This window comes from Pristiophorus japonicus, chromosome 7 (assembly GCF_044704955.1).
Source record: "Pristiophorus japonicus isolate sPriJap1 chromosome 7, sPriJap1.hap1, whole genome shotgun sequence".
In the NCBI taxonomy this organism is placed as follows: Eukaryota; Metazoa; Chordata; class Chondrichthyes; family Pristiophoridae; genus Pristiophorus; species Pristiophorus japonicus.
Window position 1 is genome coordinate 242,135,898 of NC_091983.1, and position 12,999 is coordinate 242,148,896.

The following is a 12,999-nucleotide window of genomic DNA, read 5'->3' on the forward strand; positions in this document are numbered from 1 at the left end:
CATTGGAATTCAGAAGAGTGAGAGGTGATCTTATCGAAACATATAAGATTATGAGGGGGCTTGACAAGGTGGATGCAGAGAGGATGTTTCCACTGATAGGGGAGACTAGAACTAGAGGGCACAATCTTAGAATAAGGGGCCGCCCATTTAAAACTGAGATGAGGAGGAATTTCTTCTCTCAGAGGGTTGTAAATCAATGGAATTCGCTGCCTCAGAGAGCTGTGGAAGCTGGGACATTGAATATATTTAAGACAGAGATAGGCAGTTTCTTAACCAATAAGGGAATAAGGGGTTATGGCAAGGGGGCAGGGAAATGGACTTGAGTCCATGATCAGATCAGCCATGATCGGATTAAATGGTGGAGTAGGCCGTATGGCCTACTACTGCTCCTATTTCTTATGATCTTATGTTCTTATACTAATACAAGTTGTTGTTGTGTACAATTAAACTTTGTTGCTGGGTTCAGTTACTTTACATTTTGGAGTGTATGGAAACAAAGGGTAATGGTTAATGGGTGTTTTTGTGACTGGAAGGCTGTATCCAGTCGAATTGCACAGGGCTCAGTGCTGGGTCCTTTGCTTTTTGTGGTATATGTCAAGGACTTCGACATAAATGTTGGGGGTATGATTAAAAAGTTTACAGATGACACTAAAATCGGCTGTGTGGTTGATAATGAAGAAGAAAGCTGCGGACTGCAGGAAGATATCAATCAACTGGTCAGGTGGGCAAAACAGTGATAAATGGAATTCAATCTGGAGAAGTGTGAGGTAATGTATTTGGGGAGCACTAACAAGGCAAGGAAATACACGTTAAATGGTACGACACTGAAAAGTGTAGAGAAACAAAGGGACCTTGAAGTGCAGAGCCACAGATCCCTGAAGGTAGCAGGCCAGGTAGATAAGGTGGTTAAGAAGTCAAGGCATGGAATACAAGAGCAAGGAGGTTATGCTTGAACTATATAAAACACTGGTTAGGCCACAACTGGAGTACTATGCACAATTCTGGTCACATTACAGGAAAGATGTGATTGCACTGGAAAGGGTGCAGAGGAGATTTACAAGGATATTTCATGGGCTAGAAAAGTTTGGCTATGAAGAAAGATTGGAGATGCTGGGTCTGTTTTCATTGGGAAAGAGGCGGCTGTGGGGAGACCTGATTGAAGTATATAAAATTGTTCATCTAGTTGACTCAAAACATTTGCCAATTAATTAATGTGATCTGTATTTTCTTAAAAACATTTCTTAAGTGGATTCAAATTTAAATTGAACCCAGGTGCCTGGATAGAATGGATAGGAAAGACCTGTTTCCCTTGGCGGAGGGGATCAATAACCAGGGGGCATAGATTTAAAATTATTGGGGGGAGGTTTAAGAGAGATATGAGGGGAAATTTTGTCACCCAGAGGGTGGTGGAACTCTGCCTGAAAGGGTGGTAGAGGCTGAAAGCCTCACCACATTTAAAAAATACTTGGATGTACACTTAAAGTGCCGCAACCTACAGGGCTACGGACCAAGAGCTGGAAAGTGGGATTGGGCTGGATAGCTTTTGGTCGGCTGGTACTGACACGATGGACCGAAATGGCCTCCTTCTGTGCTGTAAATTTCTATGATTCTATGATTCTTACAAAGCGCCTCTGACGGACATAGGCCAATTTGGTGGGAAGAAATGTTATGCTGATGAAAGGTTCGCTGCCTTTGTGGCTGGCTACAGTTCCAATGTTGTAGTTTGCTTTGCAGCTGGCTGAATTTCGATTGATTTCCTTTGTTAGATTTCTCCAATCTCAATATTGCTAGCATATCAGTGTATGTTTACCATAGCATTAGGCTCAACACCAACAGCAATCTTTAGGCTGATGTGCTATTCATAAAATGCAGTGTGATTAAAGTTAATTCGATCTGCCCACTTAGTACTTGAGTTAATTGCTGTTTTGACCCACTAGCAGATTACATTTTCTGTTCAGAATTTAATTTCTGTACAGCAATACAATGGCATTAAAAGTAGCAGCACAGGATATTTATAAGACGAGTACGATGTACAACAGGATAAGATAGCATTTGCTGCATAGCTGGAATATTTGATAGAAACAAACCGGAGCTGACAATTACCAAAGATTTTGTCAATTGAAGCATTGCTGGGGAGTGTACAGTTGAAGATTGTGAACTGCCTCTTTAAACGCTGTGGGATGTCATTGCGCCCGCCCCCTGGATGGATCATTGCAGCCATTAATTGCACATCAACAACTTTAGTAAAGTCTCCTGGTTTATCCAAGTTGTACATTCCATGCATTTCTATCATCTGACGAACTATTTCATTCGTAATCTGAAATACAAAAGCAAGACAAATGTTACTGCTTAACTTTTAGATGATTGTTTAGATTTAAAGTAATTGGTCGGAGGTTTAGAGGGGATTTGAGGGAATCTCATCACCCTGAGGGTGGTGGGGGTCTGGAACTCACTGCCTGGAAGGGTGGTAGAGGCAGAAACCTTCACCACATTTAAAAAGTACTTGGATGTGCACTTGAACTGCCGTAACCTAAAGGGCTATGGGCCAAGAGCTGGAAATTGGGATTAGATTGGATAGTGCTTTGTTGCTTGACACAGACACGATGGGCCGAAATGGCCTCCTTCCATGCTTTAAATTTCTATGATTCTCTGATCACAGTATATAGGATGATTCAATGGCCTTTACCTGCATAGCTCAACCCAGAAGTGTTGCAAACTGGTTGACTAGTTGTTTTGTTAATTTTGTGTGATTTCTGGTTTTATAACTCTGCTTTTACAATGTGAGCTAAGTTTGAAACTATTCATTTACAAAGCTGAGAAAAATGAGAATTGAGGTATAGCTGATAATTGACAATTAAGTACTAGGATAAAATATCAGTTAGAGATTATAAAATGCTGTTATACATAAACTGGCTGCAGTCATACTTAGCACAAAGGAAGATGGTTGTGGCTGTTGCAGTCCTATCATCGCAGCCCCAGTACATTGCAGCAGGGTTCCTCAAGGCAGTGTCATAGACCCAACCATCTTCAGCTGCTTCATCAATTACCATTCCTCCATCATGAGGTCGGAAATGGAGATGTTTGCTGATGATTGCACAGTGTTCAATTCCTTTTGCAACTGCTCAGAAAATGAAGCAGTCCGTCCTGCAAGCAGCAAGACCTGTACAACATTCAGGCTTGGACTGATAACATTTGCACTTCACAAGTGCCAGGCAATGATCATCTTCAACAAGAGAGAGTCTAACCACTGCCTCTTGACATTCAACAGCATTACCATGGTTGAATTCCCCACCATCAACATCTTGGGGGTTATCATTGACCAGAAACTTAACTGGAGCAGCCACATAAATACTGTGGCTACAAGAGCAGGTCAGGGACTGGGTATTCTGAGGCAAGTGACTCACCTCCTGACTACCCAAAGCTGTTCACCATCTACAAGGCACAAGTCAGGAAGGTGATGGAATACTTTTCACTTGCCTGGATGACAACACTCAAGAAGTTCGACACCACCCAGGACAAATTAGCCCACTTGATTGGCACCCCATCCACCAGCTTAAACTTTCACTCCCTCCACCAATGATGCAAGTCTGCAGTGTGTACCACCTACAAGTTGCACTGCAGAACTTGTCAGGGCTTCTTCAACAGCACCTCCCAAAGCCGTGACCTTTACCACCTAGAAAGACAAGGGCAGCAGGTGCATGGAAACACGAGCACCTCCAAGTGCCTGTTCGATTCACACGCCATCCTGACTTGGAAATATATCGCCGATCCTTCATCGTTGCTGGTTCAAATTCCTGGAACTCCCTACCTAACAGCATTATGGGAGCACCTTCATCACACAGACTGCAGCGGTTCAAGAAGATGGCTCGCCACCACCTTCTCAAGGGCAATTAGGGATGGGCAATAATTACTGGTCTTGCCAGTGACGCCCACATCCTGTGAAGGAATAAAAAAAAAGATAATGAAGGTTGAATAAACTCATAGGGATGAAAATCATCAGGTCCATTTACATTGCAGCAATTTCAGGTCTTCACTGAGGTGCTCCAGTGACCCCGCTGGAACTTGTGGGGTTAACTCATTACCATATTGATTGGTTGTCCAGAAGTGCAACTCTCGTGAAACACAGGGCTAAATCAATGCCAGGTCGGAGGGGGTGGGGGTCATGGTGGCAGGGAGGAACTTATTTCCATCAAATTAAAAAGCCTGTCGTAACTTAAGGTGGTAAAAGATTCCTGAAGGTACAGCAGGTATGTGGCATGTTTTCTCCTCTAGTTTTTGACAAGAATGTTCAACTGAGTAAGAACATATGAGGAGCAGGGGTCAGCAATACAGCCCCTCGAGCCTGCTCCACCATTCAATGAGATCATGGCTGATCTTCGACCTCAACTCCACTTTCCCATCCGATCTCCATATTGCTTGATGCCACCAGATTCCAAAAGTATATCAATCTTGGCTTTGAATATACTCAGAACTAAAACAACTTCAAATGCAGTTTTCAGCACTTACTGCCTTTCAAAAAAAAATGTACATTAAAAAGAAGTCCCAAATGTGATTATTCAGCTCCTGAAGCTGAATTTCCTTCCGAACCTCAAAAAATGGGGCAAATGCTTCAACACTAACACAAGTGGCTTCGCAAGCAAGGGAAGGGGCAATCAGGGTCTTGCACACCGTTCTCCAGTTTTGTGCAGGGAGTCAGCACTGAATAAAAGGTTGTCTACCCACAGAGGTCAGGATGCTCTCAAAAAGAAAGAAGCAGTATCACCCCTACAACTGGCTCCATGCTTGAAGAAGCTTCATGACTTGAGACCACTGGTCAAGGTCAGTGAATGCATCTTCAAAAGCCGCCTCCTATCAACTGCACCACTAGCCTCACACACTGCTTAATGCATGACTCCCACCCCCAGTCCAACAACTCACCTACCAACAATCTATGCCAATCACGACGCACATCTCCCATTCCAAGCCTCACTTCACCTCCTTGGAGGAGACGGTCAGGCCATTCTTGGCAGAGGCATGGGTGAGATGCTGTATCCTCATATGTTATCCTTCTTCTGGCATGCATCTCTTGTTTTCCTGCCCTCCCATCACCACAACTCCATCCTCGTGCCTTCCTCATTTCACACAACCAGGAAATAATGAGAATGAGGAGGAGGAAGATGGGAGGAGAAGATTTACAAGGATGGTCCCAGAAATGCGAGGATATACATATCAGGAAAGGATGAACAGGCTGGGTCTCTTTTCTCTTGAAAAATGAAGGCTGAGGGGTGACCTAATAGAGGTCTTTAAAATTATGAAAAGTTTTGATAGTGGATACAGAGAGAGTGTTTCGACTTTTGGCAAACTAGAGGCCATGAATATGTCACCAAGAAATCCAATAGGGAATTCAGAAGAAAATTCTTTACCCAAAGTGCAGTGAGAATGTGGAACTTGTTATCAAAGGGAGTGGTTGAAGCGAATAGTATAGATGCATTTATGGGGAGACTGGACAAGCATAAGAAATAATAGGCAAAATAAGTTACTGGTGGGAGTAGTCGACAGGCCCCCAAAGAGTAGCTACTCTGAAGCACAGGTTATAAATCAAGAAATAATGGAGGCTTTTAAGAAAGGTAATCAATAATCATGGGTGATTTTAATCTTCATATTGATTGGACAAATCAAATTGGCAAAGGTAGCCTTGAGGAAGAGTTCATAGAGTGTATGCGGGATGGTTTCTTGGAACAATACATTGTGAAATTAACCAGGGAGCAGATTATTTTAGATCTGGTAATGTGTAACAAGTCTGGATTAATTAATGATCTTGTAGTGAAGGATTATCTTGGGAAGAGTGATTATAGCATGGTAGAATTTCAAATTCAGTTTGAGAGTGAGAAAGCTCGGTCTCAAACTAGTGTCCAAAACTTAAATAAAGGCAATTACGAGGGTATGAAGGCAGATTTGGTTAAAGTGGACTGGGAAAATATTTTAAAGGGTAAGAATGTAGAAAAGCAGTGGCAAACATTTAAAGAGATATTTCATAACTCTCAGCAAAGATTTCTTCCAGTGAGAAAAAAAGATGCTAAGAGAAGGATGAACCATCCGTGGCTAACTAAGGAAGTAAAGGATGGTATCAAATTGAAAACAAAGGCATACAATGTTGCGAAGAACAGTGGAAGGCCAGAGGATTGGGAAATTTTTAGAAACCAGCAAAGGACGTCTAAAAAATGATAAAGACAGAAAAGATAGCATATGAGAGTAAACTAGCAAGAAATATAAAAACAGACAGGAAGCGCTTCTGCAGGTAAAAAGCAAGAGAGCAGCTAAAATAAATGTTGGTCTCTTAGAGGCTGAGACTGGGGAATTAATAATGGGAAACAGGGAAATGGCAGAGAATTTGAACAAATATTTTGTCTCGGTCTTCACGGTAGGGGACACTAAAAACATCCCAATAATTGATAATCATCATTATCATAGGCAGTCCCTCGGAATTGAGGAAGGCTTGCTTCCACTCTTAAAAATGAGTCCTTAGGTGGCTGAACAGTCCAATACGAGAGCCACAGACGCTGTCACAGTTGGGACAGATAGTCATTGAGGGAAAGGGTGGGTGGGACTGGTTTGCCGCATGCTCTTTCCGCTGCCTGCGCTTGATTTCTGCATGCTCTCGACGATGAGACTCGAGATGCTCAGCGCCCTCCCAGATGCACTTCCTCCACTTAGAACGGTCTTTGGCCAGGGACTCCCAGGTGTCAGTGGGGATGTTGCACTTTTTCAGGGAGTCTTTCAGAGTGTCCCTGTAACATTTCCTCTGCCCACCTTTGGCTCGTTTGCCATGAAGGAGTTCCAAGTAGAGCGCTTGTTTTGGAGTCTCGTGTCTGGCATGCGAATGATGAGACCTGCCCAGCGGAGCTGATCAAGTGTGGTCAGTGTTTCAATGCTGGGAATGTTTTCCTGGTTGAGAACACTAATATTGGAGCATTTGTCCTCCCAGGGGATTTGTAGGGTTTTGCGGAGGCATCGTTGGTGGTATTTCTCCAGCGACTTGAGGTGTAATGATTGAATATATTTACGGTGGAGTTAGACAGATTTTTGAATGATAAGGGAGTCAAGGGTTATGGGGAGTAGGCAGGGAAGTGGAGTTGAGGCCAGGATTAGATCAGCCATGATCTTATTGAATGGCGGAGCAGGCTCGAGGGGCCAAGTGGCCTACTCCTGCACCTATTTCTTATGTTCTTATGTTCTTACAAGTATATGAGGAAGAAGGGAATAGAGGGTTATGTGGATAGATTTTGATGAGGAAAGACGGGAGGAGGCTCAAGTGCAGCATAAACGCTGACATGGACTGGTTGGTTTGAATGGGGGGGAAGAGGAAGAAGAGGAGGAGGAAGAAGAGGTGAAAAAAGAGAAGTAAGAAGAGAAGGAAGAAGAAGAAAAAGAAAATAGAAGAACATGAGAAGAAGAAGAAGAAATATATATATTTTTCTACATTGACTATATATTTCCCTATACAGGGATACTGAAAGGGACAGGTAGGCTTGTGGTGACAGTGGTCTTAGGGGAATGATAGCAGGAGAAATAATATAGGGTCCTTAAAAGTCACAGATATGAAGATTGGCTCAAAACGCAAAGATGGAGGAGTAATGTTCTCTGGTATTATTCCAATATTTAGGAAAGGAAGAGGAAACAGAATCCTAGGCTAGAAGGCAATCAACAGGTGGGGTAGACACACCGAGAGAGAAGCAGATAAACAAGAAACTACGATTAGGCAGAGACTTGGGGAATGAAAGAGGTGACAAATCTATAATAAGATGTATATACATGGACATTATAAGTATTAGAAATAAGATGCTGCAACTGCAGGCTGTTGTGGCAGTATGGAATTACAACGAGGTGGGAATTTCAGAAACATGGCTCAATCCAGACTATGGATATAACATTTATGGATACAGGGCTGAATTTTTGCTACCATTCTGCGGCGTTTTTTTGGCCTACTGGGTGACAGTGTGAGCTGTGAGGAGGTGATGCTAAGAGGCTACAGGGTGAGTTAAACAGGTTAGGTGAGTGGGCAAATTCATGGCAGATGCAGTATAATGTAGATAAATGTGAGGTTATCCACTTTGGTGGCAAAAACAGGAAGGCAGAATATTATCTGAATGGTGACAGGTTAGGAAAAGGGGAGGTGCAACGAGACCTGGGTGTCATGGTACATCACTCATTGAAAGTACAGCAGGCAGTAAAGAAAGCAAATGGCATGTTGGCCTTCATAGCTAGAGGAATTGAGTATTGGAGCAGGGAGGTCTTACTGCAGTTGTATAGGGCCTTGGTGAGACCACACCTGGAATATTGTGTTCAGTTTTGGTCTCCTAATCTGAGGAATGACATACTTGCTATTGAGGGAGTGCAGCGAAGGTTCACCAGACTGATTCCAGGGATGGCAGGACTGACATATGAAGAAACATTAGATCGGCTAGGCTTATATTCACTGGAGTTTAGAAGAATGAGTGGGAATCTGATAGAAACATATAAAATTCTGACGGGATTGGATAGTTTAGATGCAGGAAGAATGTTCCCGATGTTGGGGAAGTCCAGAACCAGGGGTCACAGTCTAAGGATAAAGGGTAAGCCATTTAGGACCGAGATGAGGAGAAACTTCTTCACTCAGAGAATTGTGAACCTGTGGAATTCTCGACCGCAGAAAGTTGTTGAGGCTAGTTCATTGGATATATTCAAAAGGGGTTAGATGTGGCCCTTATGGCTAAAGGGATCAAGCGGTATGAAGTGAAAGCAGGAATGGGGTACTGAAGTTGCATGATCAGCCATGATCATATTAAATGGTGGTGCAGGCTCGAAGGGCCGAATGGCTCACTCCTACACCTATTTTCTATGTTTCTATCTTTCTATGTTTCCCACGCTGTTTTTTTTTGGAACAAACTAAAATCTCCAAGTTTCGCCAAACATTCTGTGCCATCCTAAACTACTTTCGGACAATTATTTTAGATCCCGATTTTTCGACGTGACTAGGGGTGCCGCGCAATTTAAGCGAATTTGGCCAAGTAGGTTTTTTTCAAAAATGGCGCAGTGCACCGTTCTCAAAAACCTTACCTGCACTTAAGAAAATCGGCGCAGAGAAGATGTCATTGTTTTAGCGGAGCTGAAGACACAGCACTGGGGGCAGGAGGCCTTTTGGCCCGAGATAGCAGCAGCACCGACAGGGAATGGGGGGAGGGCCATTCGGCCTGGGATAGCAGCGGCAGGGGCCACTCGGCCTGGGATAGCAGCGGCAGGGGCCATTCGGCCTGGGATAGCAGCAGCAGGGGGCGGGGCCACTCGGCCTGGGATAGCAGCAGCAAGGGGCAGGGGGCCACTCGGCCTGGGATAGCAGCAGCAGGGGCGGGGGCCACTCGGCCTGGGATAGCAGCAGCAGGGGCGGGGGCCACTCGGCCTGGGATAGCAGCAGCAGGGGGCGGGGGACATTCGGCCTGGGATAACAGCGTCAGGGGGTGGAGGCCACTTGGCCTGGGATAGCAGCGGCAGGGGGCGGGGGACATTCGGCCTGGGATAACAGCGGCAGGGGGTGGGGGACATTCGGCCTGGGATAACAGCGGCAGGGGGCGGGGGACATTCGGCCTGGGATAACAGCGGCAGGGGGCTGGGGCCACTCGGCCTGGGATAACAGCGGCAGGGGGCGGGGGACATTCGGCCTGGGATAGCAGCAGCAGGGGGCGGGGGCCATTCGGCCTGGGATAACAGCGGCAGGGGGCGGGGGCCACTCGGCCTGGGATAGCAGCAGCAGGGGGCGGGGGGCCACTTGGCCTGGGATAGCAGCAGCAGGGGGATGGGGCCACTCGGCCTGGGATAACAGCAGCAGGGGGCGGGGGGGCCACTCGGCCTGGGATAGCAGCAGCAGGGGACGGAGGACATTCGGCCTGGGATAACAGCGGCAGGGGGCGGGGGCCACTCGGCCTGGGATAGCAGCAGCAGGGGGCGGGGGACATTCGGCCTGGGATAACAGCGGCAGGGGGCGGGGGCCATTCGGCCTGGGATAACAGCGGCAGGGGGCGGGGGCCACTCGGCCTGGGATAGCAGCAGCAGGGGGCGGGGGGCCACTTGGCCTGGGATAGCAGCAGCAGGGGGATGGGGCCACTCGGCCTGGGATAACAGCAGCAGGGGGCGGGGGGCCACTCGGCCTGGGATAGCAGCAGCAGGGGACGGAGGACATTCGGCCTGGGATAACAGCGGCAGGGGGCGGGGGCCACTCGGCCTGGGATAGCAGCAGCAGGGGGCGGGGGGCCACTCGGCCTGGGTTAACAGCATCAGGGGGCGGGGGACATTCGGCCTGGGATAGCAGCGGCAGGGGGCGGGGGACGTTCGGCCTGCGATAACAGCGGCAGGGGGCGGGGAACATTCGACCTGGGATAACAGCGGCAGGGGGCGGGGGCCACTCGGCCTGGGATAGCAGCAGCAGGGGGCAGGGGACCATTCGATCTGGGATAGCAGAAGCAGGGGGCGGGGGCCACTCGGCCTGGGATAGCAGCAGCAGGGGGCGGGGGCCACTCGGCCTGGGATAGCAGCAGCAGGGGGCGGGGGACATTCGGCCTGGCACAGCAGCAGCAGGGGGCGGGGGACACTCGGCCTGGGATAGCAGCAGCAGGGGGCGGGGGTCACTCGGCCTGGGATAGCGGCAGCAGGGGGCGGGGGTCACTCGGCCTGGGATAGCAGCAGCAGGGGGCGGGGGTCACTCGGCCTGGGATAGCGGCAGCAGGGGGCGGGGGACATTCGGCCTGGGATAACAGCGGCAGGGGGCGGGGGACATTCGGCCTGGGATAACAGCGGCAGGGGGCGGGGGACATTCGGCCTGGGATAACAGCGGCAGGGTCGGGGGACATTCGGCCTGGGATAGCAGAAGCAGGGGACGGGGGCCACTTGGCCTGGGATAGCAGCGGCAGGGGGCGGGGGCCACTCGGCCTGGGATAGCAGCAGCAGGGGGCGGGGGACATTCGGCCTGGGATAACAGCGGCAGGGGGCGGGGGCCATTCGGCCTGGGATAACAGCGGCAGGGGGCGGGGGCCACTCGGCCTGGGATAGCAGCAGCAGGGGGCGGGGGGCCACTTGGCCTGGGATAGCAGCAGCAGGGGGATGGGGCCACTCGGCCTGGGATAACAGCAGCAGGGGGCGGGGGGCCACTCGGCCTGGGATAGCAGCAGCAGGGGACGGAGGACATTCGGCCTGGGATAACAGCGGCAGGGGGCGGGGGCCACTCGGCCTGGGATAGCAGCAGCAGGGGGCGGGGGGCCACTCGGCCTGGGTTAACAGCATCAGGGGGCGGGGGACATTCGGCCTGGGATAGCAGCGGCAGGGGGCGGGGGACGTTCGGCCTGCGATAACAGCGGCAGGGGGCGGGGAACATTCGACCTGGGATAACAGCGGCAGGGGGCGGGGGCCACTCGGCCTGGGATAGCAGCAGCAGGGGGCAGGGGACCATTCGATCTGGGATAGCAGAAGCAGGGGGCGGGGGCCACTCGGCCTGGGATAGCAGCAGCAGGGGGCGGGGGCCACTCGGCCTGGGATAGCAGCAGCAGGGGGCTGGGGCCACTCGGCCTGGGATAGTAGCAGCAGAAGGCAGGGCCACTCGGTCTGGGATAGCAGCGGCAGGGGGCGGGGGACATTCGGCCTGGCACAGCAGCAGCAGGGGGCGGGGGACACTCGGCCTGGGATAGCAGCAGCAGGGGGCGGGGGTCACTCGGCCTGGGATAGCGGCAGCAGGGGGCGGGGGTCACTCGGCCTGGGATAGCAGCAGCAGGGGGCGGGGGCCATTCGGCCTGGGATAACAGCGGCAGGGGGCGGGGGCCACTCGGCCTGGGATAGCAGCAGCAGGGGGCGGGGGGCCACTTGGCCTGGGATAGCAGCAGCAGGGGGATGGGGCCACTCGGCCTGGGATAACAGCAGCAGGGGGCGGGGGGGCCACTCGGCCTGGGATAGCAGCAGCAGGGGACGGAGGACATTCGGCCTGGGATAACAGCGGCAGGGGGCGGGGGCCACTCGGCCTGGGATAGCAGCAGCAGGGGGCGGGGGACATTCGGCCTGGGATAACAGCGGCAGGGGGCGGGGGCCATTCGGCCTGGGATAACAGCGGCAGGGGGCGGGGGCCACTCGGCCTGGGATAGCAGCAGCAGGGGGCGGGGGGCCAGTTGGCCTGGGATAGCAGCAGCAGGGGGATGGGGCCACTCGGCCTGGGATAACAGCAGCAGGGGGCGGGGGGCCACTCGGCCTGGGATAGCAGCAGCAGGGGACGGAGGACATTCGGCCTGGGATAACAGCGGCAGGGGGCGGGGGCCACTCGGCCTGGGATAGCAGCAGCAGGGGGCGGGGGGCCACTCGGCCTGGGTTAACAGCATCAGGGGGCGGGGGGCCACTCGGCCTGGGATAGCAGCAGCAGGGGGCTGGGGCCACTCGGCCTGGGATAGCAGCGGCAGGGGGCGGGGGACATTCGGCCTGGCACAGCAGCAGCAGGGGGCGGGGGACACTCGGCCTGGGATAGCAGCAGCAGGGGGCGGGGGTCACTCGGCCTGGGATAGCGGCAGCAGGGGGCGGGGGTCACTCGGCCTGGGATAGCAGCAGCAGGGGGCGGGGGTCACTCGGCCTGGGATAGCGGCAGCAGGGGGCGGGGGACATTCGGCCTGGGATAACAGCGGCAGGGGGCGGGGGACATTCGGCCTGGGATAACAGCGGCAGGGGGCGGGGGACATTCGGCCTGGGATAACAGCGGCAGGGTCGGGGGACATTCGGCCTGGGATAGCAGAAGCAGGGGACGGGGGCCACTTGGCCTGGGATAGCAGCGGCAGGGGGCGGGGGCCACTCGGCCTGGGATAGCAGCAGCAGGGGGCGGGGGACATTCGGCCTGGGATAACAGCGGCAGGGGGCGGGGGCCATTCGGCCTGGGATAACAGCGGCAGGGGGCGGGGGCCACTCGGCCTGGGATAGCAGCAGCAGGGGGCGGGGGGCCACTTGGCCTGGGATAGCAGCAGC

The 12,999-nt window shown here is 51.6% G+C and overlaps 1 protein-coding gene across 1 annotated transcript in view; it reads right to left on the reverse strand.

The window, feature by feature from the left end:
- LOC139266712 (dynein axonemal heavy chain 8-like) overlaps window positions 1-12,999 on the reverse strand; it is a 2,132,242-nt gene that overhangs the window by 410,123 nt on the left and 1,709,120 nt on the right. Inside the window, exon 63 of the mRNA XM_070884298.1 lies at window positions 2,104-2,317. Within this exon, the coding sequence (XP_070740399.1) occupies window positions 2,104-2,317 (214 nt within the window). The remainder of the gene's footprint in view (window positions 1-2,103; window positions 2,318-12,999) is intronic.